The sequence below is a fragment of the Jaculus jaculus genome, chromosome 9 (genome assembly GCF_020740685.1).
Source record: "Jaculus jaculus isolate mJacJac1 chromosome 9, mJacJac1.mat.Y.cur, whole genome shotgun sequence".
Taxonomy (NCBI): domain Eukaryota; kingdom Metazoa; phylum Chordata; class Mammalia; order Rodentia; family Dipodidae; genus Jaculus; species Jaculus jaculus.
The window spans coordinates 134,902,054-134,924,120 of NC_059110.1; the positions used below are offsets into that span (position 1 = coordinate 134,902,054).

Genomic DNA, 22,067 nt, shown 5'->3' on the forward strand with positions numbered 1-22,067 from the left:
GCAGCTAGAACCAAAGCAAACTAGTGAGGGGAGGTCGCAAGCCCGCGTGAGATACTTCCCTAAGACTGGAATATAGAGAAATACTACAGTTATCAGTAAGCTGGAGGGAGGAGGGATTAGAGGTGGGTGAGGAAGTCGTGTGTGTGTGTGGGGGGGTGCTGAGGGGTGCATAATGTGTTTCTGAGCCTGGGAGGAGAAAGGTGAGAGTCCTGGACTGTAACCAGAGCATGACTGCTGTTTTTGTCCCGAGGGAGCTGGACATCCCCTGCCCAGGCTGAGTTTAACTGTTGAATGTGCTTTGGCCCTTGACATACAAATACCAAAAGTGGGGCTGGGGGTGCACCCCAGCTCTCGGCCTCCCCGGAGTTGACTTTCAGGCAATGCTGGCAGTGCCTCGGAAAACAACTGGTTGGGCTCAGCTGTCCCCGTGGTCCTCAGCGGAGAGCAGCTCTTGGGTGTGTATAGCAAGCCCTTGGCTGCGTAGTAGGAAATCATAGCCAACGTGCATGAGTGGCGTGTTTTGGGCCCATCTGTATAGGGTGTGTTCTTGGAGGATTAGATAGTAAGTAACACAGATTGGGACAGCGTGCTGTCTCTGATCTGTATACATCTAGCAGAGAGGCGGCCTTCACGAAGAGGTCCAACCTGCCATCTTGGCTGATGTGGCGCCATGCTGGAGTCTATATGCTTCGTGGTAAGGATTGCCTGAAATGCTTGTTAAAAAATAAAGGCAGTCAGGATAGACCTTGGACCTATTGCATGAGAATGGGTTGTTATGGTGGCAAGTTGGACAAACATTGCTACTGAAAGAACCTGGTGTTTTGGTCAAGGTGGCTGGAGGTAGAGTTAAGGTTGCCAGATAAGTACAGAATTAGATTAAATCACAATTTCTCATTTGGTATGCCCCAGATATTTGCTAAATTTGGCAACCCTATGGCAGAATGAAATGCTAGGGTATGGTGTATAGGCAAGAATACACATTGGAAGGTAGACCAGCTCGCGATCCAAGAATGGAACAGGAAGAATGGGGCTTGGCTCCAGCAAGTAGAAGACTCCAGCAGAACTTCCTTCTTACTTTCTTTTCTGCATCTGCAGGGAAAAGGTTTGGGGCACTATTTATAATTCTTTTTTTGTGATTATCAGAATTTCACTTTTTTTTTGTTTTTGTTTTTTCAAGGTAGGGTCTTGCTCTAGCCCAGGCTGACCTGGAATTCACTATGTAGTCTCAGGGTGGCCTCGAACTCATGGTGATCCTCCTACCTCTGCCTTCCGAGTGCTGGGATTAAAGGTGTGCACCACAACGCCTGGTCAGAATTTTATTTTTCACTTTTCTGCTGTTCTCTTTTTTCCATTTGTTTTAAACCTTGAGCACAGATAATCATCTTGAGAAATTTGCCCCAGCTTGTCATTGTAAAAAACAGTGAACATGTATAGCAATATTATAGTTACCTTCTAGTTGCTGAGTCAAAACACTCAACCAGAAGCAAGTTATGGGAGGAAAGGATTTTATTTCAGGCTTACAGTTTTTAGGGGAAGTTTTATCATGGTGGAGAAAGCATGGCAGGCCGGAGGCTGGGTATCACATCTTGGCCCAGCAGCTGGGAGGTGGAGCAAGAGTGAGCTGGCCAACTAACAGTCAGTCAGGATTGATTAACGAAGCTTCAAGGTCCGCCTCCCGGCGGACACCTCCTAAAGACTCACTCCCCACAGACTGCCACCAGCTAGTGGATAAATATTCAAAACACATGGGCCTATGGGGAACATTTCATTCAAATTACTACAAACAGTAGTGAGTGCATTTCTCCTTGTAATTAACAAAGCTGTGAATGGCGATAACTCCGAACTAAAATACCTTCTTTCCAGGCTGAGGAGATCTGGCTTAGCGGTTAAGGCGCTTGCCTGTGAAGCCTAAGGACTCAGGTTCAATTCTCCAGTATCCACGTAAGCCAGATGCACATGGTGGTGCAGGCATCCGGAGTTCATTTGTAGTGTCTGGAAGTCCTGGTGTGCCTATTCTTTTTCTCTTTAATAAATAAAAATAAAAAAATTTAAAAAGTGGTTATCAGATACCTTCTTTCCTCTGTATACATGTGCTGCATGCATGTGTGTGTTCTATGTGGTGTATATGCATGTATGTATGTGTTTGTATATACGTGGATACACATATGCATGCGTGTGAATGGAGGCCAGAGGACAGCTTTGGGTGTCACTCTCTCTGGAATGCTGTCTACCTATTCATTGGCCTGGAGCTCACCAATTAGGATAGGCTACCTAGCAAGTGCTCTCTAGGGATGCTCCTGTGTGTACCTCACCAGCGCCAGCATTGCCAGTGTGTGCCCCTGTGCCAGCATTTTGTTTGTTTTTTATTTATTTATTTGAGAGCGACAGACAGAGAGAGAAAGATTGGGCACGCCAGGGCCTCTAGCCACAGCAAAGGAACTCTAGACGCATGTGCCACCTTGTGCATCTGGCTTATGTGGGTCCTGGGGAATCAAGTCTCTATCTGGGGTCCTTAGCCTTCGCAGGCGAGCCCTTAACTGCTAAGCATCTCTCCAGCCTCCCTTTTTTTGTTTGTTCAAACGAACTCTAGATGCACGTACCACCTTGTGCATCGGGCTTATGTGGGTCCCGGGGAATTGAGTCTTGATCCGGGGTCCTTAGGCTTCACAGGCAAGCCCTTAACCGCTAAGCCATCTCTCCAGCCCCCCTTTTTTGGTTGTTTATTTTTATTTATTTATTTGTGTGCCAGCATTTTGCGTGAGTACTGAGGATTAAGCTCAGGTCCTTATGCTTGTTGGACAAGTACTTTGCTCACTGAGCCATCTAGCCGGTCCCTATACTTTTCTGTGTGTCCAAGTTATTTTTCATCCTTATCAGACTAGCCAGTTAAGACAACGCTGTCCATTTATTTGGAGCTGGGGCATGGCTCCGTGGCAGAGCACTTGACTGGCATATGGACGCCCATCCCCAGCACTGGAAAGAGAAAAAGACAAGGTTCCGAGGGCATGCTTCCCCTTCCTCCCCCTCTCAAGAGTCTACAAGAACAGTAGGTAGTTATACTTGACTTATCTTGAGACTGCATGTTGAAGTCATTTCACACAGTTTTATTTTAGTCCCTGTCCAGCCCTTTGAGTGAGATAGCACAGTGACAATTATTCATGCTGTACTTTCCCAATTCTCAGAACGGGATTAGTGGGGACTAGTATTAACAGCATGTGTCACTCCCCCAGGAATGGGTGGTAATCCACAGGCTCGCACAGCTCCCGGCCTGGAGCCTCCCACCTCTGCGTGGGATCTTCCCTTGGGTCTGGGCTATTTTTGCTTTTTGTGTAACATCCGGTCACCGAGGACTAGAACTCTCATATCCACCCGCTTTCTCGTCATCTCTCTGTAACCTGCAGACTTCCCTTTTGCTGCCTTGGTCTGGGTTATTCAGGAAGGGGACGTGGCTGCGTGTGTGGAGGACGCTGCCCTCAGGAGGCCCTCAGGGAGAGCTGGGCTGGGGAGCAAGCCTTGCTATGCGTTTGACCTCTGACGTCAGTGACCACAGAGGGAGGGAGCGAGCCAGGTTTTGTTTCTCGGCATTTAGTTGTCTAAGGAAATTTATACAAAACCTAAGGACTGTCAGCACATCTCAGCACTTCAAACCCTCTTCTAATTAAGATTGCCGTATTAGAAAACCGGAGTGAAGAAACTCCCCCATCCCCCCCTTTCCCCTCACCTCCGGGGGCTGAAGCTCTTTTGGCTGAGTCTGAAGATACCTGATGGCTCGCCGTTCTTCCTCAATGCCCCTCCCGTCCAGCTGCACCCCTCCCCCAACTCCTTTAGCCTCTCTCTTGTTCTGGAAAGGCTCAGCTTCTCTGGCATCTTGGTAATCCAATCACTGTCCTTTTTGGGAAGGTTTTCTCTGGGCTCTCAGGGCAGCTGGAATTAGGGATAAGCTATTTATTCTTTTTTCTTTTTTTTTTTTTTAAGAAACACTTCCTGGAAGTGCTTCCTGGAAGAGAAGGCCTGAGGAGAGATGGGCACATACCATGGGTAGCTGGCATGTCCAGAAGTTCTTTCCACTTGCTGTTCTGTCCCTAGCTGGAATGATGAGATTTTCCTTCTTCAGAACCATGGAGACTCTGATGTTCCTTTTGAGACATTTGTAGCCAGGAAGGTTAAGTCTCGGGCGCTGGTTTCCCTCGCGGAGGCCATTTCTCTGCCTCATACCTGAGAAGTCGAAAGAGAAAGAAGGGAGCTTCTGGCTTCTGGAAGCTCTTTTCACTTTTTGCTTTTGCTGGGTGATGTTTGGGGAGGGGGGTCGGCTTGCGCTGCGGTTCATGTCTCCTCCACGTGGACAGGGCTTCCGCTCACCCGAGGAGGACTTTCTGGGCCTCGGAGTGTGAGTGGCTCCCTGTGGCTCAATCTGTTTGCAGGCATTGTGGTGACCAGGTCATGCGCGCAGCTGAGGAGAGAGGACATTATCCATCCTTCCCCACACTTGTCACGTCCCAGTCTTGGGTCCTGACCGACCCTTGTCTGCTGTGGCTCTTCTTAGGACTGTCCCTTCCACCCCTGCTTTTCTGCCTTTTATTACATTCTTTGCAGTAAAACTTACTCTATGAGGGTAATTACAGGCAGACAACTTCATTGGCATCTTAGCTTGTCACTTCCTTTGCTCTGCAAATCACATAACTTCTCTGAGTCTTAGATTTCTTCCCTAGATGATAATGTTCCTCGTTTGTGAAGGTTCCTCCCTTGTGAAACACACGTTCTAACCTCAGCATCACGGAGCTGTCAGGGGATCGCACTGATCCATGAAAAGTGCCTTTCACAGCGCCTGCGCCCACTGAGCGCTCCGTGAACGTCACCGTTAGTTGTTCTGAGATGTTGGTGTGGACGGGTCATCCAGTGGCTTTTCGAAGGGCTTGGGCAGGAAGTAGATCCAGGGAGGTTGTTTCTAGCCTACTACATGGAGCCCTTATGGCCGGGCACACGCGCAATGCCAGCTAAGTTTGCTGAAGGTCCGAGTAGGAAGAGACTTGAAACATCATGCTGTCTAACTCCCTTTATGAAGCAGGCAAGGAAACTGAGGCCCAGAGTGACTAACGTGAGGTCACACGGCTAGCTGGCTACAGACTCCGTAATTTCGGTGCTCTTTCCGGCGCAGCATGTCTCCCATTCAGTGTTTGTGCGTTAGTGCACATGGGGCCCCGGAGGGTGGGGACGCACATCACTGCTCTTAGTCCAGAGGAAGAGGGGGGTGCTAGGACAGGCTCTGTTCGCCATCCTGGCCTTAAGCTGGTTTATTCATAACTCATTCGTGGGCTACTTATTAACATCTCGTAATAACAACTAGCATTTGCTGAGCACTTAGTGCATACCAAGCACTGTGATGTGTCTTTTATATTCATCACCTTATTTAGCCACACGTGACATTCCTATGAGGAAGGGGGTATTACTATTATTATTAATTCTGTTTGCTTTTTTTCTATGTTCTTTGACAAATTCATATGTACATATTATAAATTGATCATGTAGACCTTCCATTACCTTCTCTTATTTCTCTCCCACTCCTGCCAAACCCCCTTTCCTCCCTCATTCTAGTGGGTACACGGTTGAACAGAACAACGCCTCCTACGCCAGTAACCCTTAATGATCAATACATTCCCTGCAAGGAGCAAGGACTCAAGCCTCTCCCTCAGCCATGATGGAGTGGTAACTGGCTTTCTCTTCTGCAGCTCTCGTGAGAGTACCCACAGCTGCTGTGAGTTCATAAGTACAGTGCATATGTCATATCCAGGCGAGAGAGTTCCAGAGTCTTCCTCTCCACCCTCTAGCTCTTTCTCTTCACACTTCCGAGATGTTCTCTGAGCCTTGGGGGAGGTTGGTGTAGATGACCCATATAGGGCTGAGCACTCAGTAGTTACTTGAAAAATATGTACTGTCACTGGGCTGGAGAGATGACTTAGTGGTTAAGGTACTTGCCTGCAAAGCCTAAAGACCCAGGTTTGATTCTCCAGTACCCATATAAGCCAGATGTACAAGGTGGCACATGCATCTGGAATTCACTTGCAGTGGCCCTGCCGTGCCCATTCTCCCTCTTTCTGCCTCTCTTTCTCTCAAAGTAAATAAATAAAAGATTTTTTTTTAAAAAAAAAGGACTGGAGAGATGGCTTAGCGGTTAAGCGCTTGCCTGTGAAGCCTAAGGACCCCGGTTCAAGGCTCGATTCTCCAGGACCCACGTTAGCCAGATGCACAAGGGGCCGTACATGTCTGGAGTTCATTTGTAGTGGCTGGAGGCCCTGGCGTGCCCATTCTCTCTCTCTCTCTCTCTCTCTGCCTTTCTCTTTGTGTGTCTGTCACTCTCAAATAGTTAAATAAAGATGAACAACAACAAAAAATTAAAAAACTATGCGCTGTCTCATGAATTTGCATGTCACCCATGCTCGGGGGCCAGGCTGATCTTCTCTGTATCATTTCAGTTTAAGATGTATGTGCTGAAGTGAGCATTATTGGTTCTTTTCTTTTTATTTTTTTTTGGTTTTGGTTTTTGTTTTACAAGCTAGGGTCTATCTCTAGCTCAGGCTGACCTGTAATTCACTAGGTAGGGTGGTGATCCTCCTACCTCTACCTTTCGAGTGCTGGGATTAGAGGTGTGCACCACCACACTCGGCGTTAGTTTATTTTTAAAAAAATATTTTCACTATATATATTTTATGAGGGAAACGAAGAGAGAAAGAGAACAAACATGGGTATGCTGGGGCCGCTTGCCAAGGCAAGATTCCAGATGCATACACTACTTTCTGTGTCTGGCTTTCTGTGGATACTGGGGACTTAACCCCTGGGCCGGTAGGCTTTGCAAACAAGTGCCTTTAACTGCTGAGCCATTCCTCCAGTCTACTAGTTCTTTTTAAACTAAATTTTAGTGTGGTAAAATACATAGACCAGCATTGACCATCTTAGCCATCTTAAGCATGTAGGTGAGTGACATTAACTACACTCGCAGTGTGCCGTCCCCACCATCCATCTTCGTCACTCTTCATGACACAAAACTGGAACTTTGTGTCAATTGTGCGACTCTCCTCTTTCCCCTTAACTCCTGGCAACCACCTTTCTATCTTCTGTCTATGGTTTTGACTGATGTATGTGCCAAAGGAGGGTCCTTTTTTGAAATTTACCTGATAGAAAGAGGCTGAGAGAGAGAAAAAGAGAGAGCGAGAGCGAGTGAGCGAGAGAGAGAGAGAGAACAGCTGCGCCATGGCCTTGGGCCATTGCAAATGAACTCCAGACACACATGCATCACCTTGTGAATCTGGCTTATGTGGGTGCTGGGGAATCGATCCTGGGTCCTTTGGCTTTGCAGACAAGTGCCTTAACCTAATGAAGCCGTCTCTCAAGCCCCCAAAGGAAGGTTCTTAAATTCATGTTACAGACGAAGGAACTGGGCCTCAAAAGATGGGTGACTCGTTCTGGTATGCAGTCAGTTGGTGTTCAGTCTCAGCCAGCCCATCCGTGCATTCTTTTTTTTTTAAATTAATTAATTAATTAATTTATTTGAGAGCGACAGACACAGAGAGAAAGACAGATAGAGGGAGAGAGAGGGAATGGGCGCGCCAGGGCTTCCAGCCTCTGCAAACGAACTCCAGACGCGTGCGCCCCCTTGTGCATCTTGCTAACATGGGACCTGGGGAACCGAGCCTCGAACCGGGGTCCTTAGGCTTCACAGGCAAGCGCTTAACCGCTAAGCCATCTCTCCAGCCCCCATCCGTGCATTCTTTATCCTTTGTACCTCACTGCCCTCCCAGCTCCCAGTGTTGCCTTCCTTCTGTCACCTTGGTCTTTAGCCCCAGGTTAAGTGCTGGGATTAGAAAGGCAACAGGATGTGGCACGGTAGCACACACCTTTAATCCCAGAACTCGGCAGTAGAGGTAGGAGGATCACTGTGCATTTGAGCCCAGTGAGTTCCAGGTCAGCCTGCACTAGAATAAGACTCTATTTCAAGAAAACACAGACAAATAAAAGAAAGCTAATAGGGTACACACAGTGATGCACTTCATAAAGTAGCTAGTGTCTAATGTAGCAGCTTCCAATCATTTTGACCTTGACCTACAAAAATAAATACATTATATTTACACATCATTATTTATGTTATATTCATGCATTATATGCCATTCTCCAGTAAGTAAAAGTTTCTCAAAATAACACTTAACATTTATCGTGTATATACTTGGATATTTTCTATTTTGTTCTATTGCATTTTTATTTAGTAACCTGATTTTGAGAGCCAAGAAAGAATTATATTTCACAGTTTAAAAAATATTGGTCCAGCTGGGCATGGTGGCACACGCCTTTAATCCCAGCACTCGGGAGACAGAGGTAGGAGGATTGCCATGATTTTGAGGCCACCCTGAGACTCCATAGTGAATTCCAGGTCAGCTATGGCTAGAGTGAGACCCTACCTTGAAAAATCAAAAAACAAAAAAATTGGTTCAGCCATGCATGGTGGCACATGTCTTTAATCCCAGCACTTGGAGGCAGAGGCAGGAGGATCACAGTGAGTTTGAGGCCAACCTGAGACTACTCCAGGTCAGCCTGGGCTAGAGTGAGGTCTTCTCTTGAAAAACAAAACAAAACAAAACAAAGCAAAACAAAAACCCTGGTTCACCAGGCATCATCCTATATATTTCCTCTTCCTTGTTGCCAATCCCAATGAACAAGGCACTCATTTAGCTCATCTGATGCCTCAGTTTTCCCTTCCTATACATGTTTCTAAGGAATATATATATATATATATATATATATGGCTATTTTAGCCCCAAAGTGCCGAGTAAGTTCTAAGCCGTTGGGAGGGGCCAGGGTGTACAGGAGACGCAGAGCCGCCCTCCCTCTGACTTCAGCCCTTCCCCCTGGGATCCTGTCTTACAGGCCTTGCCTCTGGGCTCAACCCGCTGTAACCTGAAGGAGAATCTGCTGAAGGAAAACTGTGCCCCTGAGTCCATCGAGTTCCCAGTCAGCGAGGTCCAAATCCTGGAGGCCAGACCACTCAGCAACAAGGGCTCTGATGACAGCTCCCGGATTACTCAAGTCAGTCCCCAGAGGATTGCTCTTCGACTGCGGCCAGGTAGACATGGGTTCATCTTGGAGAGTGACCTGGGACATGAGATAGAGGTCTGAGTGATGTCGTGGGGATAAAGCTGGGTGCGATGCTACGCCTTTAATCCCAGCACTCGGGAGGCAGAGGCAGGAGGATCGCTGTGAGTTCGAGGCCACCCTGACTGCATACTGTATTACAGGTCAGCATGGGCAAGAGTGACACCCTACCTCGAAAAACAAAAACACAAACAAAAATCTTGGGGTAACACAGAATAGAAGTGGGGTGGGAGCGAGGATGTTGGGAGGGCTGTGGGTAGGGGGATGGAAGAAAAGGAGAGGTGTAGAGATTTGAGTCAGAAGATCTGAGTTTGAATCTTAATCCCACCACGTCCTAGATGTCTGGAAAATTACTTAACCCTTCTGACAGTAGGTTCTCAAAAAAAATGCTTGTTTCTTCTTTTTGCTAGTACCAATTTTACATAATTTACAGCTTCATTTTGAGGTGCAAAATTTAAAATGGAAGAGGTTCAAGAGACTAGAAGAGGAATAGAATTTTAGGAGGAGGGGAAAAGAGATCAAGGCTTCTTCAAGTTGTAGTTTGATCACTTATTGTTAGTGGAGAGAGAAAAAAAAAACCGTGAGACTGGAGAGATGCCTTAGTGGTTAGGGTAGTGGTTTGCAAAGCCTAAAGACCCATGTTTGATTCCCCAGTACCCACATAAGTCAGATGCACAGGGTGGCACATGCATCTGGAGGCCCTCACATACCCATCCTCTCTCTCTGCCCCTTCCTTTCTCTTTCTACTCCCTCCTAAACAAATAAATAAAATCGAGCCGGGCATGGTGGTTCATGTCTTTAATCTCAGCACTCTGAAGGCAGAGAGGTAGGTGGAACGCCGTGAGTTTGAGGCCACCCTGAGACTACATGGGGAATTCCAGGTCAGCTTGGACTAGAATGAGACCCTACCTTGAAAAACCAAGCCAAACCAAACCAAAACAAATAAACAAAAAAGGAACACAACAACCTGAAACCTTTTTGCCTTCCAGATGATTCGAAGATTTTCTCCATCCAAGTGCGGCAGGTAGAAGATTACCCCGTAGACATCTACTATTTGATGGATCTGTCTTACTCCATGAAGGATGACCTGTCAAGCATCCAGAACCTGGGTACCAGGCTGGCCTCCCAGATGCGCAAACTTACCAGTAACCTGCGGATTGGCTTTGGGGCCTTTGTGGACAAGCCTGTGTCACCATACATGTACATCTCCCCACCAGAGGCCCTCAAAAACCCCTGTTATGAGTAAGTCCCTTCTCAAGAAACCTGTGAAATAGGCAGGTTCCAGGAAGGGCCAGGTCTGGGTTCCTATTCCCATTTCTAGCTCTAGGCTTGCTTTGTTGGCCACCTTGGTGTCTCAGTTGGTAAATGGCTGTTGACCTGGAGTTTTGTGTCTTGGGATCTTTAAGAGAAAATTCATCAGCTTCTTGGTCTTTGTTACAAATACATGGAAGGCAAGAGGAAAATGAGAGGAACGTGAGGTCAAAGGCAGAGAGAAGTCTGCGTGCTTTCAGAGGACTGGCTTGGTTATCATTGTTGGATTTTTATCCTTATTACCAAGGACACAGAATTTTGGGGTGAAGCTGCAAGAAATTCAGTCCTGTTATATTGAGCCCTCTGATTGCATAGAAACTGATAAGCTCTCTGTCCTTTTTTTTTTCCCCTGAGGTAGGGTTTCACTCTAACTCAGGCTGACCTGGAATTCACTATGTAGTCTCAGGGCGGCCTTGAACTCACTGCAATCCTCCTACCTCTGTCTCTCGAGTGCTGGGATTAAAGGCATGTGCCACCATGCCTGGGGGTGGGGAGAGAGCCAGAGAGAGGGAAAGGAAGAATGGGTGTGCCAGGGCCTGTAGCCACTGTGATTGAACTCCAGGCACATGCACCACTTTGTGCATCTGGCTTTACCTGGGTACTGGGGATCCAAACTCGGTTGTTAGACTTTACAAGCAAGCACCTTAACTTCTCTGTCCTTTTGAGACATGGTTTTGCTATGATGGAGCCTAGACTGGCCTTGAACCTTCAGTCTTTCTGCCTTAGCCTCCCCAGGTGTTAGGGTTAACAGGCAGGAGCTGGCTCTTTTCTTTTTCTTTTTTTAAAATTTATTTTGTTTTTGTTTTTTTCAAGGAGGGGGTCTCACTCTGGCCCAGGCTGATCTGGAATTCACTCTGTAGTCTCAGAGTGGCCTTGAACTCATACCTCCTACCTCTGCCTCCTGAGTGCTGGGATTAAAGTCATGCACCACCACGCCCGGCTCTTTTCTTTTTTCTTCTGTGGTGCTGGGGGTTGAATCCAGGGTCTCATGCATGCTAGCCAAGTGCTCTTCTGCTGAGCTGTTTCTCCTGTGTCTCTGGCTTATGTATTAGTTACCTCTCTTGTCCCTATGACAAAGTGTTTGATAGAAGTGACTTAAGAAGTATGAGGTAATTTAGCTCATGGTTTATTAGGGGATACAGTCTGTGGTGGTTTGAATGTAACATGCCCCCATAACGTCCAGTGTTTATGATTCAGCCTCTTGCACAGTCCCCAGCTGCCGAAAGCTGTGGGAGGCGGAGACTCGCAGGAGGAGGTGTCACTGGTGGTGGCCTCGAGGCTTCTCCATTTCTGGGTGTTCACAGCCAGTTCACTCAGACTGCTTCTATCCCACTACTGTGACAAGACGTGACAGTCTTGCTACCTGCTCTGCCATGTTTTCTGTATCATGGTGAAACCTTACCACAACACTGTAAGCCAAAATAAACCTTTGCCTCCCATAAGCTGCTTCTGGTCAGGTGTTTTGTCTCAGCAGTAAGAAGGTAAGAGTTGGGCTGGAGAGAGAGGTGGCTTAGCGGTTAAGGAGCTTGTCTGTGGAGCCTAAGGACCCGTGTTTGACTCTCCAGGGCTCACGTAAGCAGAGGCGAGGCAAGCGCAATGTTACACATACCCACTAGGTGGCGCGAGGGTCTGGAGTTCGATTGCATCGGCCGGGGCCCTGGCGTGCCAATTCTCTCTTCTTTGTCCCTCTCTCTCTCTCTCTCTCTCTCTCTCTCTCTCAGTCTCTCTAAAACACACACACACACACACACACACACACACACACACACACACACACACAGACGTATATGTATATATATTAAAAAAGAAGGTAAGAGTCCATCATGGAGGTTGTTAGATGTGTCATGATTAGTAAATGAAGGGGTAGGATCTGAACCTGCTTACTCTGTTTCTTTTTTTGTTGTTGTTCTCTCTATTTTCTCTCTTCTTTTTAAATTTTTTTTGTTTATTTTTATTTATTTGAGAGTGACAGACAGAAAGAGGCAGATAGATAGAGAGAGAATGGGTGTGCCAGGGCCTCCAAGTCACTGCAAACAAACTCCAGATGCGTGCGCCCCCTTGTGCATTTGTGTTACGCGGGTCGTGGGGAATCAAGCCTTGAACTGGGGTCCATAGGTTTCACAGGCAAGTGCTTAACCACTAAGCCACCTCTCCAGCCCTGTTTTCTCTCGTCTTCTGTGTGAGTGTAGGCGTGTGCATGCTATCGTGTGCAAGAGGTCAGAGGACAGCCCTGCCCTCCACCTTGTGTGAGGGAGGGTCTCATGTTGTCCGTTGTTTCGTATGTGGCGGTGATTCTCCTGTCTTCCCCTCTTATCTTGTCACCGGAGCACTGGGCTGAGTGACGTGCACTGTGGTGTCCAGCTGTATGTGGGTTCTGGGGTCTCACTGCAGGTTGTCACACTTTATCCACTGAGCCGAAACCCAGCTCTCATTGCTCCCTTCCTTATTTTCTAGGCTGCTGGAGGTACGGTTGATGTGATGCTTCAGGTAGTTTGAAAGGCTTGGAGTCTGAATTTTCTGTAGTTGTGATTCTGTGGGGCTGGAGGTACACCTGTGTGGCAGAGCATCTGACTAACGTGCCTGAGGCCTTGGGTGTGATGTTGTTCATTGCAGATAAGAGACTAATGTGACTGTGTGACCTGGCTGGGGCACACCAGTGACTGTATTTGCCCCTCTCTCTTTGTCTCCCAACCTCATACTACATTGTGCATCTGCATGTTTACTTAAATAGTCTCTCATTGCTCCCCAGTATGAAGAATATCTGCTTGCCCATGTTTGGCTACAAACACGTGTTGACACTAACTGACCAGGTGACCCGCTTCAATGAGGAAGTGAAGAAGCAGAGCGTGTCACGGAATCGAGATGCCCCAGAGGGTGGCTTTGACGCCATCATGCAGGCTACAGTCTGTGATGTGAGTTTGGAGGGTGAGAGGGTGCCAGGAACAGTTGGTACAAATCAAAATGGGGAAGGAAGTGGCTCACGCTGGGGATTTCTTGTTGATAAGAGATAGGAAGAATGAAGCAAGGCTTTGTGCAGTATGAGTAATAAGTCACGCCCGAGGTGCAGCCCATGTTCATATCCACCCTGGGTCAGAGCTGCCATCTCCTTTGAAACATAGTCAGTCTCAGATCCTTCTTGGGGAGAATCCTACAGTCTCCCAATCAGTCTGGGTTAATTTAACCTCAGCAAAGTGGGCAGATGCTAAGGTGGCATTTCTAGCCCTGCCCCGCTGTGGATGCAGGCGGGGCTCTGGATGGGCCACGTGGCTGGCATTGGAAGAGTTACGTTCGGAGCTGAAGAAGGTAGGCCTCAGCCTTGCTATCCAGTCAGCTAGGGGCAGTGGAACAGAGAGAGTGGAAAGATCTGAACTGGAAAGTTCGCTCATGTTCCAAGGTCCCTCTCCAGGCAGGGAAGTCCTGGGCAATTTTTTCTCTACCAGTGATGTAGCTGAAGTCACTTTGTCTCTTCTCCCCTCATCGCTCCCCCCCCCCACTTTGTTGAAACAGGAAAAAATTGGCTGGAGGAATGACGCGTCCCATTTGTTGGTATTTACCACGGACGCCAAGACCCATATAGCACTGGATGGAAGGCTGGCAGGCATTGTCCAGCCCAACGACGGTCAGTGTCACGTTGGCACTGACAACCATTACTCTGCCTCCACTACCATGGTGAGATCTCCAGCGACATCCGGGGCTCCGTTCAGCACAGCCGCTGCGTCCAGGCGGGGCCTTTGCGCGAAGTCCAGAGCAGCAGCTCTCCCTCCGGGCAGGGCGCAGGGCGCGGCCCCAGCTTGCTTCTGCCCCTGGGCAAGACGTCCTCACCCCGCGTACGGCTTCGTGACCGTTAGAGATAGCCGTGCCCCCGGCACTGTCGCGAGCCCCAGCGACAGCACTGTGGCATCTAGAACAGACCCAGAGCTGCTCGCGTGGCTCAGATGGGAGGCAGCCCTTTCTTCCCCACTCTATGGATGGGCCTCTTCTCAGACCCATGCTCACTCGTGGCTCCTGGAAGGCAGAGAGAAAAAAAGACCATGTTTGTGAAAAACACAGAGAACAGGCCTGTGAGGAAATGCCAAAGGGTTCAGAGTCATTTAGCTTATAGAAGGGAAGGTCTGTGGAGAATATGGGATCATACATGAGAAGACTTCTTCTGAGTTGTTTTGTATTTTTTAGTTAATTAACCGTAGACAGTTAATTGCATAAGAGGAAGAGGGTTTACGTTGAAATAGGAGAAATTACTGTGAGCCATAAGACAAACAGCGATGCTCAGAATGCTGGCATTTTGGGTGTGTGGGGGAAGTGGGAGGTCTTCTCTTTTCTTTCCTTTTTTGAGTTTAGAGACAGGGTCTTGCTATGGAGCCTGTAACTCGATCTTCATACTGCCACCTCCTAGCTGATGGTGTTACATTAATATGCCACACTGTGCTTGCTTTTCTTCTTTCTTTCTCTCTCTTTCTTTCTATCCATCCTTCCTTCTTCCCTCCTTCTCTCCCTTACTTCCTTCTTTCTGTTTTATTTCTCTTTTTTCCTTCCTCCCTTCCTTCCTTCTTCCCTCCCTCCCTCCCTCTCTCCCTCTTTCTTGCTGCTGCAAAGCAAAGGAACAGACACCTCTTGGTGCTTCTCGCTTTGCATGGGGAACCAAACTTGGGCTCGCAGGCTTTGCAAGCAAGACCCTTTAATGGCTGAGCCACGTCTCCAGCTCTGGAGGTCTTTTTCTTCAAGATAACTGGGATGACAGTAATGATGGGGAGCAGGGTCAGGGCGTGGTGGTGCATGCCTTTAATTCCAGCACTCGAGAGGCAGAGGTCAGAGGATCACTGTGAGACAAGGCCACCCTGAGACTGCATAGTGAATTCCAGGTCAGCCTGGGCTACAGTGAAATCCTACCTCAACAAACAAACAAACAAACAAACAAACAAACAAACAGACAAAGAAGAGGAAACCTAAGCAGCAGTTGGCTTTCTTTTGGTTTCATATCTTCCTAGGCATTTGGTCCTTAAGTGAGATGAGAAAATGCTTATGGACTTGAAAATCTTAGTATTCTGAAACCAAGCATCCTTCCATTACCTCTTTATTTTCAAAACAGTCACATCAAGCCAGGCGTGGTGGTGCACACCTTTAATTCCAGCACTTGGGAGGCAGAGATAGGAGGATTGCCGTGAGTTTGAGGTCACCCTGAGACTACATAGTGAATTCCAGGTCAGCCTGTGAGACCCTACCTAGAAAAACCTATCTATCTATCTGTCTGTCTGTCTGTCTATCTCTCTCCCTCTCTCTCTCTCTCTCTCTCTCTCTCTCACACACACACACACACACACACACACACACATACACACACCAAGATATCTGCTGCCTCCTCTGCTGCTTTTCTGTTTGGCTGACTGATGGATTTTGTAAGCCACAGAGAGTAGAGGATATTGCATTGTAGTTGACTGATCTCAGTTAGTCTTGCTAAAGGATGACAGGGAAGAATTAAGGGAGACATTTTGAATCTTTCGGGAGGAGTTAGATGAGGGAAAGGGAAAGGAAGAACCTCAAGACTTTGCCATTCTTATTTTTGGGACATTACCATACGAACCTGAAAAATGGGATTCAAGTTCAACTAGGAACTGCAAATAAAACATTTCTCAGCCTTTAATCCCAGCACTCACTTGAGAGCCTGAGGTAGGTAGGAGGATCACTGAGTTTAAGGCCAGTCTGAGTCTACAGAGTTCTAGCCTGGGCCAGAGTGAGACAAACACACAGACAGTAAATAAACAGACACCTCTCAGAGTTGAGGAGATGTTCACCTTGCCTGCTTGCAAGGATTCATTCATTCAATTTCCCAGCACCCACATAAAGCCAGATACAAAAAGTAGCGCAGGCCTCTGACATTTATTTGCAGAGGCAAGAGACATTGCCTCCCCCACACACAAATAAATAAGTAAATAAATAAAAATAGTATAGAATGCGTCAGTGCTAAGTGGATGACATACCAAAGGCAATGGGCAGCCAAAGTGGGAAAGCTCATTGGGCATTGGGATGGTCAAGGAAGGCCTTCTGCTGGAGGTGGACTTGGGCTGGGGTCCCAAGGAAGGGAGAGGATTACCAAGTAGGTCACTCCGGGTGGGAGGAAGACTAAGCTGGGTCAGTGCTGAGTGGAAGAGGGGGAGGGGCAAGCAGTGGTTAGAACGAGAGCTGGGCTGAGGCATTTGCAGAAGCTCTGAAACAGCAAGGACCAGCTGAGTGCGTAACCCACAGGGCTGTGTTAAATCTGAGTTGTTTGTTTTGTTGCCAACAGCCCAGGGTTCACAACTAGGCGTGTGTGGCTGCTTTATCCTTGTTTTTAATTTTTAAAATATTTCTTGTTTATTTATTTGAGAGCGACAGACAGAAGGAGAAAGAGGCAGAGAGAGAGAGAGAGGGAGAGAGAGAATGAATAGGTGCTCCAGGGCTTCCAGCCACTGCAAATGAACTCCAGGCGCATGCTTCACCTTGTGCATCTGGCTTACGTGGGTCCTGGGGAATCGAGCCTTGCACTGGGGTCCTTAGGCTTCAGAGGCAAGTGCTTAACCACTAAGCCATCTCTCCAGCCCTACTTTATCCTTTATGCTCATTTTCTGTGGTTAGTAACACCATGTCACACACTGGGTAAATTACAAAGAACTTTATTTTGGCTCTTGCATCTGGAGGTACAATGTTGAATGACCATATCTGGGGATAGTCATCTTGTTGGCTGAGTCCTGAGACTTCAGGATATCATTTGGCAGAAGTTAGGGAGCATGTGTGTAGGGGGGTCTTTTCTGGTCAGTCTCCTCCTTTGTAAAGCCAGAAGGATTCAGTCATGATGACTTCACCCTTACAACCTTTAGCTTCCCAAAGTCATCCCCTCTACACTACAGTTGAGTTAAACTTTCTCCCTCTTTTTTAAAATTGAGAACTTTAATATGTGAACATATTGAAAATTGGTCATGTTCTCATTGGGTTATATTCTTTTTGTGTGTGTGTGTGTGTTTGTTTTTCAAGGTAGGCTCTCACTCTAGCTCAGGCTGACCTGGAATTCACTATGTATCTCAGGGTGGCCTTGAACTCACAGCGATCCTCCTACTTCTGCCTCCCAAGTGCTGGGATTAAAGGCGTGCGCCTCACGCCCGGCATGAGATGAATTTTCCTGTGCTAGGCAGTTGGCTTTCTTTTGTTGTCCTACTGATGGGTCTTGGGTCTCCCTGGTATTTACCACCATCTATAAAAAGCAGACTGTCTAATGAAGAGTAAGAGCCCATAGAGCAAAGGAGATAAATGTAGGCACTTAGAAGACTTTTTTTTTTTTGAGGTAGTGTCTCATTCTAGCTCAGGCTGACCTGCAGTTCGCTATGTAGTCTCAGAACTGGCCTTGAACCATAGTTATCCTCCTACCTCTGCCTCGAGAGTGCTAGGATTAAAGGTGTGTGCCATCATGCCCAGTTTTTTGACGGCATACATTCTCCTTTAGCTAAAGAACAGTGGGATATGCCCTCTAGGATCTATGACCTTGCAAGCCATAGGCTTCTGACTTGGTTCTCAGCACCAATTACAACATTCGGTTACCCCCGTAGCCTGTGTGCCGCTATTTCACTGGAGTGTACCTCTTGCCTGGTTGGTTGTAAATCTCTTCCCCTTTAACACACAGTCCCAAACCAGCCATTTTCACAGAGTTAGAATCCAGGGATGCATGTGAGTTGTCTCTATTAACCTTCACCTCCTCTCATTCCCTAGGATTATCCCTCTCTGGGGCTAATTACTGAGAAGCTATCCCAGAAAAACATCAACTTGATTTTTGCAGTGACTGAAAATGTAGTCAATCTCTATCAGGTAACTATGCCTTTGGGGCTTCCTGGAGTGTTTCCTGTGGTGGATGGACATGTCTTAGGCAGCCAGGCCACGCACACTTCGATTGATCAGGGCCCTAACCAGAAAAGATCGTCTTCCATCCATGTTGCGGGTGTTAAGTATTTCTCCCTGTGGCCTTTCCCCTGCAGACTCTAACCTACTGGATGGGGTGTGTTAATGGTGGTGGTGGCGGGGAGGTGCTTCAGTGAAGGTGAAGAGTATGAAAGGTTTCCTGTAATTTTGTTCCGGGAAGAAAGCCTGCCATATCTATTCCTGGCAGTGACAAGTGAAATATCCCATCCCCTCCTCTGATCTTCAGTTCTAGATGGTGTGATTTAGGTGAAAGGCCACCACCTTCTGTCAGTTACCTGTAACATCTTTGTTTTCTTGTCTAGAACTATAGTGAGCTCATCCCAGGGACCACGGTGGGGGTTCTGTCTGCTGATTCCAGCAATGTACTCCAGCTCATTGTTGATGCCTATGGGGTAAGAGTTTTGTACTGGCAATGAGCCTGCCAAGTCCACTGGGTGGCTTACACAGCAGGGCTCTGATTTGGGGGTGTAGCTGCCAGCCTTCTGGGTGGACTGACTACTGCCTTCCTGGGAGGGAGACTGCCTTCTGAGAAGGAAGGTCAGGGAGCAACGGGGCAGTGAATGGGGAGCTTCAAGGTGGAAGGGGTGGGAATGGGGAGTGGATGGACAAGCGGCAATTGTGGGGGCAGAATGAGGGAAAGCTGGGCTCCAGCCACACAGGGGAGGCGAAGTTGAGTAAAAGTTCGGAAAGAGGTTTTACTGCTTGGGGTGACCTATACGGACACTCCCCTATTACTCAGCCATGTGGCCTGTGGAAGGATGTAGGTAGCTGGTTTGGATTTTAGCCAGATTCATCTAGATACAAATGAGGGGAGAAACAGGAAGTAGCTTTCTGGAGAGTTGTGACAGCAGCTGCCAGGTAAACCTTAGCACCTGGCATTGCCAGGATGAGTCCAAGGTCACCTGATCAACTTTGCTTGGGATAGAATGGTCTTTTGATCATTTCTTCACATCCCTTTTTGTCCTTTTCTGCTCAGAAAATCCGCTCCAAAGTGGAGCTTGAGGTGCGTGACCTTCCTGAGGAGTTGTCTCTATCCTTCAATGCCACCTGTCTCAACAACGAGGTCATCCCAGGGCTCAAGTCTTGTGTGGGACTCAAGATTGGAGACACGGTGAGGTGGACTGGGCAGGGGTTGAAGCTACGGAACATCTGTGGGCACCCTAATCTTTTTCTCTCTAGCCCTTTCTTCCTGGTGGTCTTTGGAAGCTAGATCTACTGGGGCTGTCAGTCTTTTCCTCTAAGGCTTCTGTTGCCTAAGCTTTCTGCACCTGCTGAGAGAACCTCATAATCATTTAAGAGTAACCCCCACCGTGGTCCCTGGGATGAGCTCAGTATAGTTCCAGACAAGAAAACAAAGTTGTTACAGGTAACTGAAAGAAGGTGGTGGCCTTTCACCTAAATCACACCATCTAGAACTGAAGATCAGAGGAAGGGATGGGATATTTCACTTGTCACTGCCAGGAATAGATATGGCAGGCTTTCTTCCCGGAACAAAATTACAGGAAACCTTTCATACTCTTCACCTTCACTGAAGCACCTCCCCGCCACCACCACCAACATTAACACACCCCATCTAGTAGGTTAGAGTTTGCAGTTGCAGTGGCTGAGGCCCTGGTGTACCAATTATCTGTCTCTAAAAAGTAATAAATAAATAAGTAAATATAAATAAATAAAAAGCAGGAGGCAGTAGTGAGTGTCTGTAATCTCAGCCCTCCTATAGTGAAATGGAAGGCAGAGATAGGAGACTGTCCTGCAGCCCTCGAACCCATTAACCTGGTGCGTGTAGGCGGTGATGACACTGCCTCAAACGAGGTGGACGGTGAGGACGACATCGTCAGGTGTCCTTTGACCTCCATGTGCGTGGATGGCACGTGTGTTCACGCTCACATACATGAACACATATACACAAACATGAATACACATCACCTACATGCAAAGATAATAATTTAAAAAACCCGTTTTTTTTACCTTTAGCTACTAACCAGCCTTTCCCAGAGTAATGTCTTTCTTTTCTCTGCAATGTAAAATGGCAGCTTCATTTACAGAATTAAATTGAGACGTAATTTTGGCTGCTGAAAACTCAATAGCACCTGGAACAGGCAAAAATACCTACGTGCTTAGAGTCTGAGAATGTGAAATGTGAATTTTGCCCCACCGCTCCCTGCATGGTTTTCCCGACTGGTTGGTTCTCGTTGCTCTGCCTAAGGGAGGAGGGTTGGTGGATGGTAGGAGGATGGAGGGAAACAGATCTTTCTTTTTTTTAAAAAAATTTTATTTATTTGAGAGACAGAGGAAGAGGCAGAGGGAAAGAGAGAGTGGGCGCGCCAGGGCCTCCAGCTGCTGCAAACGAACTCCAGACGCGTGCGCATCTGCCTTACGTGGGTCCTGGGGAATCGAACCAGGGTCCGAAGGCTTCACAGGCAAATGCCTTAACCGCTAAGCCATTTCCCCATCCCGGGAAACAGATCTTTTGGTAGATCCCCTTATCAGTTAATTGTCTAGCCCGGGTGCCCACAGCACTTGTTTTACACCCTGCGATGGAACGTTACACAGAAAGTCCTCAGCTGCTCACACCGCGCGGTGCTGTGAGGTACAGGGGGTGCTTTGCTGAAGTTCATCATCAGTCTGGCTTGCCTAGCTGGCCAGAGAAAAGTGTGCACAAAAATCATAGGTTTTTTTTTTTTTTGAGCTTATTTATTTCATGCGCAGGACGAAAACAGGCTATTTCTAGTCTGGAGCCGTGTCTTCGTCGAGCCAGCTATGTGACCGTCACACAGCTTCCCTCGTGCAGTTTTTGCCCTGCGCATCTTGGAAGAGGGGAGGGGAGGGGAGTTCCCCGAGCAGGGAGCTCAGACCCTCAGCGGTGGGGTTCCCTGCGGGCGGGGCAGAGCTTCCTTTCCTTCAGGGCTGGCTGTGAACTCGCGCCCCGAGGTCTGAACGTCTCTCGATCCCCGTGCAGGTGAGCTTCAGCATTGAGGCCAAGGTGCGTGGCTGCCCGCAGGAGAAGGAGAGGTCCTTCACCATCAAGCCCGTGGGCTTTAAGGACAGCCTCGCCGTGCAGGTCGCCTTCGACTGTGACTGCGCGTGCCAGGCGCACGCGCAGCCGTCCAGCCCGCGCTGCAACCGCGGCAACGGCACGTTCGAGTGCGGGGCGTGCCGCTGCGGCGCGGGCTGGCTGGGGCCGCGCTGCGAGTGCTCCGAGGCGGACTTCGCGCCCTCGCAGCAGGACGCGTGCTCCCCCAGCGAGGGCCAGCCCGCCTGCAGCCAGCGGGGCGAGTGCCTGTGCGGCCAGTGCGTGTGCCACGGCAGCGACTTCGGCCAGGTCACCGGCAAGTACTGCGAGTGCGACGACTTCTCCTGCGTCCGCTACAAGGGCGAGATGTGCTCCGGTGAGCAGCCGCGGCCTCGGGGAGCCGGCGCGGGGCGCGGGGCGCGGGGCGGGCCCGCTGCGCAGGGCTGAGCGCGCTCCCTGCGGAAGAGGGGAGCGAACGAGGGAGGGAAATAGATGGTAGATGTTCCCCCCGCCTTGCCTGCGGTACAGCAAAGCTCAAAGGAGAGTAGGAAGGCGTGAGGAAGTGTTGAGGTCATGGGAGGTTCTTGTGCTTTCCTTTCCTCTGCTGAGTCTGATAATGTTTCAAGTTCCTAATGGTTTTTTTTTTTTTTTTTTTTTTTTTGAG

The 22,067-nt window shown here is 48.3% G+C and overlaps 1 protein-coding gene and 1 non-coding gene across 3 annotated transcripts in view; one reads left to right on the plus strand and one right to left on the minus strand.

The window, feature by feature from the left end:
- Itgb3 (integrin subunit beta 3) overlaps positions 1–22,067 on the plus strand; it is a 62,354-nt gene that overhangs the window by 20,374 nt on the left and 19,913 nt on the right. Inside the window, exons 3-10 of one of the 2 annotated variants that reach the window (XM_045158563.1) lie at positions 8,914–9,109; positions 10,128–10,380; positions 13,199–13,361; positions 13,957–14,118; positions 18,184–18,279; positions 18,693–18,782; positions 19,367–19,501; positions 21,350–21,779. In XM_045158563.1, coding sequence (XP_045014498.1) covers positions 8,914–9,109; positions 10,128–10,380; positions 13,199–13,361; positions 13,957–14,118; positions 18,184–18,279; positions 18,693–18,782; positions 19,367–19,501; positions 21,350–21,779 — 1,525 coding nt within the window. Of the gene's footprint in view, positions 1–8,913; positions 9,110–10,127; positions 10,381–13,198; positions 13,362–13,956; positions 14,119–18,183; positions 18,280–18,692; positions 18,783–19,366; positions 19,502–21,349; positions 21,780–22,067 lie in introns of those variants that run through there. The other variant, XM_045158564.1, reaches the window with a different exon arrangement.
- On the minus strand, positions 6,394–6,498 carry LOC123463797. The gene has a single exon (XR_006639180.1). It is a non-coding gene; the product is annotated as a U6 spliceosomal RNA (small nuclear RNA).